Genomic DNA, 6,290 nt, shown 5'->3' with positions numbered 1-6,290 from the left:
TCCATAACTGTGAGTTTAAAAGGTGATAATATGCCAGTGTATAAGACAGTTATCACAGGTTTAATGACAGCTGCATGCCTTCCAGGTGTGCAAGTTATGTTAAACAATGCACCTGTGCTTTTCCTATTCCATTTGATCAAAATGTCTGCCATTGGAAATTTCTATGGAGGTAGCAATGATACAATGCAGTAACCTACAGTGGACGCAGAGGTTGAAAGTAAGTATACTTACTGAAATAATCCACTTGAGTACAATGTGAGGTACTTTACTAAAATGTTTCATTTGAATCCCACTTTGTACTTACTTACTCCACTACATTACAGACTACATTTAACTTTATATACCACTGCACTTATTTAACTGATACAAGTTACTTGATGTGGCTCAGGAGGAGCAGTCGTCCACCAATCAGAAGGTCAGTGGTTCGATCCCTGGGCCCTGCAGTCTACATGTCCAAGTGTCCTTGGGTGAGAACCCAAATTGTTCCCAGCGGTTCTTCCACCAGTGTGTGAGAGCATATGAACGGTTCCTGCTCCTGATGAGCGGGTGGTGCATTGCATGATAGCCACTGCTACCACTGTGGGGACGTGTGTGTGAGTGGTTGAATGTTGACTTGTGTTGTAAAATGCTTTAAGTGGTTGGTACAATCAGAAAAGTGCTATATAAGTCCATGACCCATCTTTCATTTGGGGATTTTATGTATAAAGCATATCATTAGTGTGTAACGTGATGCATTGTTATAGATTAAACAACCAACTCGTATATAAAACATTTAAAATGATTGAATGAACGATCTATTTGTAATGATTGTTTGTTCTTTCACTATAGGATACTCTGTAGTATGGTGATGTATCGTTTAGTGCAGTGTACGTTGTGCAGTCAGTATATTGCAGTAATGTGAAAACTATTTGTTGTTGTTTTTCTTACATTGTGATGCTGTATAACCTCACTGTAAATCTTGTACAACAGTAATCGGAAATACTTTACTTAGTTATGGCCATGTCAGTCAAGAACATCTGAATTTGAAAATTTGACCAGTAAGTATATTGAAATGCAGTTTATTTAATAATCCAATGATACAATACACACAATATGTCAATTTCCGAGTAGAGTATTATTTTACATTGTAGTATTTCACTAACACTCACTCAAGTAAAGCATCTGAATACTTGTACCAGTACTGTCTAAGTGTGATTCTGTTTTTCCCCAATCACATGAAACATCCAAATTTTTGAAGTCAAAGTAATACGGTCTGTTGCACGTGTTTCCTTCCCTCCTTCCTTCCTTAATGTAAATCAGTAAAAGATAAAGCGACATCATACACACAGTACTTGTGTAGCACTTTGATTCAGAGTGAACAGGACGACCATTGAGTACTTCCTACGTCACTGAAACAATGCAGCAGCAGGATCAGAGCCGTCTGTCTCATGTGCACTCCAGTAAGCGATGTTCATCTGTCTGTGCCGATATGTAAACTTTCCTCTTTCTCCCTTTCCTCCGAGCAGCTCTACATGATACATGAAGTGCCAGGGCCAGGCCTGGCGCACAGACAAATGCCAACCACTCGCTCTTCCAAATGTCAAATCTGACATGTCGTAGACATTCAATAACCATCCCTGCTGGACCAATTCAGAGCCACGCTCTTCAAACAGTCCCTGATGTCTCATGACGAGAGTGGAGGGGAAATGGCTGCACTTTATCTGCCTCTGGGTATGAGATTGCATAGACACCTTGTCCTGTGATGTCTTTTGTTCAGTGAGCCCTCTGGTGATCACGTTTATTGCGTACACAAAGTGAGTCCCTCGGGTTATCAGCAGAGGAACAAGGTCAGGAGATCAACTGAAGTTAAAATAAAACAGCCTCCATAACACATAAAAGAAAGAGTTCCTGTAAACTTTCCCCAATTAAAGAAATGCTTTGTCTCTGCTACACCCTGTCCATGGTTCAGTATTGTAAAAGAACAATAAAAGCAGGACTCACTTTCACTTTACATTGTAAAATAAAATATAAACTTACAATTGCAGACCAGTATCACCGTGTTTTGTGTCGGATACACTGCAGGAAAGACACTTTTTATACCCCTGCTGTAAGGGACAATTTCACTTTGTTTGGAAGCCATCTTTAATCTAAGGCTGCAACTAATGATTACTTTCAGTATCGAATAATCTGCTGATCATTTTCACAATTAATCAAGTAGTCTATAAAATGTCAAAAAGTATGAAAACTGGCACATTGCCCAAGGCCCAAAGTGATGTCTCCGTATTACTACTTTTGACCAAGGAACAGTCCAAAACCCAAAGACTCTTCAATTACTATCACTGATGACAACCAAAAGCAGCAAATCTTTTCATTTAAGTAGCTGGAACCAGCAAATGTTCAGCAGTTTGGCTTGAAAATGACAAACTAATAACCGATTATAAAAACAATTGGTCATTATTTTCTTTCAGTTGGCTAATCCAGGGGGTTTCAAAGTTTTTCAGAGTGGAGCCAAACCCCCTACTACATTGTATGAATTCTGTTGCACATGAAACTGGGCCTATAATAACATGTACTGTAGGCCTACAGTGCCGTGTTCATCAACTTGGCAGCAGTTACAGCATGGCTAATGTACGGAGCATTAGTATTACTGTCAGCAGTTCCTCCTGTGGCTTGAGGCGGAAGGTCTGTCAGAGTTTCTTGCTCGATTAGACACAAAACAATCAAGACAGCCAATCTAACAAATGAATGCAAATGTAGCAGCCAGTCTTGTTTGAAATCATTTATGGCAAATCCAAAGTATTTGTAATCATTCAAAATAAACACGCTGATAAACTTTTCTTTGAGCATTCTTATTTATTGAAGGCACATCAGTTAGAAAGAACACAATAGTTGTGCTGGACATATACATTCATTGTCAATCACCTTTTCCCTTGAACTAAATCATGTGTATCACATGTTAGGGCTGGTCATTCTACAATTTCTGGACCAAAAAACACTATTGAAAAAGGCATTTACTGTTTAAGGCAAACATTTTGAGACCTTTATATTACAAAAAACAAAAACATTGTGATTTATCTTTTTAATTTTGTCAGTTGCCTTCATTTTAAGCACCCTTCAGATCTCATTTTCATTACAAATTGAGATTAAAACCATAAATACGTTGTAAATTTTATAAATAGAAGAAAGATTATTTTCCAATACCCTCAGTGTTAGAATCACTACTACTAATCTACAATGCATCACATTTCACAGCAATATTAAATACCATTTAAATTATCCTAAAGGATTTTATGTTCCAGTGTATAGTAATAGTTTGTATTGTTATTTTTACATATGGTTTATGACTGTTGCAAAAACATTTGAGTAGGCAGGATTAGGCCTTTGTGCCACACACTTTAGCGGTATGTGAATTACAGTGTTTCATATGGCTGGTTTTCCAGACATGGATTAAGTGCAGTACACCTAGACCAAATGTGTGGAACCTTCCCATTATCTGCACTGGGACGGAAAACAGCGGCAAGATCTTGCTCTAGTTCAGCTCAAATTCCTGCTGTCTTACAACAAATTCTTGCCTCATTCTCTAACCGATTTTCAGATCTCTGAGATGAACTCAGTTGTCTGCTTTTCTTCACCTCTCTTCAAAATCTGGATAAGAGGGTTAACAGAGGGTTAACAGAGGGTTAGCAAAACCTTGTGAGTTTCCCACCAAGTTTCACTGATTCTGAACCCTATGTCTTTTCTTTAGCTCAGTCCCTTCAGAGTCCTTCATACAACCAACCAGGAAATCGCGGCACTTAAGAGCATACTCCTCGGGAAAATCCCGGAAATGGCCAACATGAGGACTGGTACCAAAATCAAAACAGTCCACTGGGACGCCTTTCTGCTTCAGGCTCCCCACAAAGACCTCGACGTCTCGGTGCCTGATCACCTGGTCATCTCTGGAGAACATGAAGAAATGCGGCCAGGCGGGTGGCCTCTCCTGCACCGCGTCATAGTGGTTCTTGTGGACGTACTTGGTCAAGGGGTACAGCACGACTCGCAACAGGAAGACAGTCACTGCAAAAAGAGCTAAGAGGACGTATCTTAACACAGGACTTATTTTGGGCCCCAGGGTGGCCCTCAGTGCACGCAGGGCCCCGCGAACATTCCCGCTGCCTGGGGCGCTGTCCACGACGGCGCCGACCACGCACAGGGAGCTGAACTGCTTATCACTGTGCAACAACTCTGCAATGTAACGGTACAGCATGAAGCCACCGTTGCTGAATATGTGAAAGAAAATGGGGCTGTTCTCCACCTCGTAGTCATAGAGGATCTCCAGTAATTTAAGGGCCGTGCTGCTCAGCTCCTTGTAGCCAAAAGACTCAGAGATGAAGACAGTCTTCAGGGGAGCTGTGTAGCGGATGGTGACACATCCCTAAACATGAAAAGAAAAAGAGAAATGCACCATAAAAAAAAGTAGATTCATGAGTTGTTGTGAGGTGCATACACCACTTCAAGAATGGCACAAAACAATAAGCAGAATGTTTTGACAGATTATTTTAAATGAACTTTATTTTTAATCCCAACCTGTTCATTGTAGATGGAGCTGTATTTGGAGAGGTGTTTGTCTTTGCAGCCAGCCCAGCCCAACAGGATCACAACTGGCTCCTTTGTCCCCTGCCAGTGTCTCTCTGAAAACAAACCAGACGATGAAACAGCACGTTACCGACGCTGTCACAGCAAAGCTAAGCTAAACTAAGCTAGCATGCTAGGCTAACGCTCAGCAGAATGGCATTTTCAAGGCTTCCTAATAGGATATTGTTAGCGTCTACGCTAAGCTAACTGAGGGCATGAACGCACAGCACAATGAAATGATGCTCACCCGATATGCCTGCGTCTGGAAACACGATGTTGTAGTCTATTTCATCGTCTGCCATGTCTGTGTGCGTGAGTATCAGCTGTTGTTCTCTGTCGGGGGTGTTTGGTTCATCTGGCTGTTGTTAAAAAAGGATGATGAACAAGCTACAAAGCGCTGGAATTAGCAGCGCCAGCTTGGAAGAAACCGCACAGCAACGCACAGACAGGTCAGTGGACTGTCACTACACCGAAGCATGTCTTCTTCTTTGTATTGTACAACAGCGGACAGCATCCAGATCATGTCGCAACACTGCCCCCCTCTGTAGGACAGTGTTATGACATATCGGCCAATTTCTGCATCGGTTTCTACAAAACTACAGGCTAGTTTCAAAGTTTTCAGTGAGGAAATGTAGGTACATTTACTCTACCTAATTACATTTTGCTGAAGAAATTCAACTAAGAAATTCAGTAAATTCTCAGTAAATTTTAATATTTACAATATTAATGAGGTAATAATATAAACTCAGAAATATATTATTTTTTCAATAACAGAATAAACTGATCAGAATAAAATGTTCTCTGAGGAAAATAAGGTCCCCAGTACACTGTTTGAAGCTAGAAAGGTGGCAGGGTCCACCACATATAAACAAAGTAAAGCAGTATGAACTTGTTTAGTCCTTTAAGGTCTGTTTGTTTATTCAGTTCAGTCATGAAAAGAAACAGTGTGTTTATTTACTTTAAGATTTTAAAAATAATTTATACTGTAGTTATTTTTTTACCTACTGTGTAGCCTACATATTCTATTATTAAAGGGTATGTATGAACTATTGAACAATAATCTGGACGTTTGGGATTAACAGAATTTATACTGTAGTTATTTTTTTTACTACTAGGTACCTATTCCATTATTTGAACGTTTCAGGCAAGATAGAGTGATGACCTCTGCATCACTCAATAGCCTATATCTGATGTGACTTTATGTCACACAAGCAAATTAAACTTGAGGTACTTTAATGAACTAGGGGGTACATATCCAGGGGACACTCTATTGTCATGGATATTGTCAGCATCTTTAGACTGTCTCACCTTAGCAGACTTCATTACTGGATGCTCATTTATGGCCACCCACCCTACATGTCACTCGTGTTTTAGTGTAACCACATGTTGACGATACTGAAGTCATGTGAAAGTCTTCTTCCTGGGAAGCGTGTTCGACCAGAAGTACAGCTCCTCAAAGTGCAAGCTTACCTTGTTTCAGCTCACTGCAGGGCCTGTTTATCCCCTGAGGTGAATACAAATAGAACACAAGACAAAACACTAGATATGAATCACAACTCCTGTGTTGAACATACCCTTCTGACAAAATCAAAACAAACTAGTCTCATATTGTTCACTGTAGTTACACAGTAAGAGAAAGTCCCCCCTTGTTATGTTTAGTTACGTGGTAACTACAGGATATAGAGGATATAATCTAA

The 6,290-nt window shown here is 40.1% G+C and overlaps 1 protein-coding gene across 1 annotated transcript; it reads right to left on the bottom strand.

Moving 5' to 3' along the window:
• Positions 1-2,812: 2,812 nt before the first annotated feature.
• tmem53 (transmembrane protein 53) lies at positions 2,813-5,028 on the bottom strand. Its single transcript, XM_073491199.1, has 3 exons — positions 4,841-5,028; positions 4,546-4,649; positions 2,813-4,393 (listed from the first exon to the last, which is right to left on the bottom strand). The coding sequence occupies exons 1-3, from the start codon at positions 4,893-4,895 to the stop codon at positions 3,692-3,694; spliced, it is 861 nt and encodes a 286-aa protein (XP_073347300.1). The 5' UTR covers positions 4,896-5,028; the 3' UTR covers positions 2,813-3,691.
• Positions 5,029-6,290: the final 1,262 nt, after the last annotated feature.

This window comes from Pagrus major, chromosome 21 (assembly GCF_040436345.1).
Source record: "Pagrus major chromosome 21, Pma_NU_1.0".
NCBI classification, from domain to species: Eukaryota; Metazoa; Chordata; class Actinopteri; order Spariformes; family Sparidae; genus Pagrus; species Pagrus major.
This window is presented reverse-complemented; position numbering and strand designations above follow the sequence as displayed.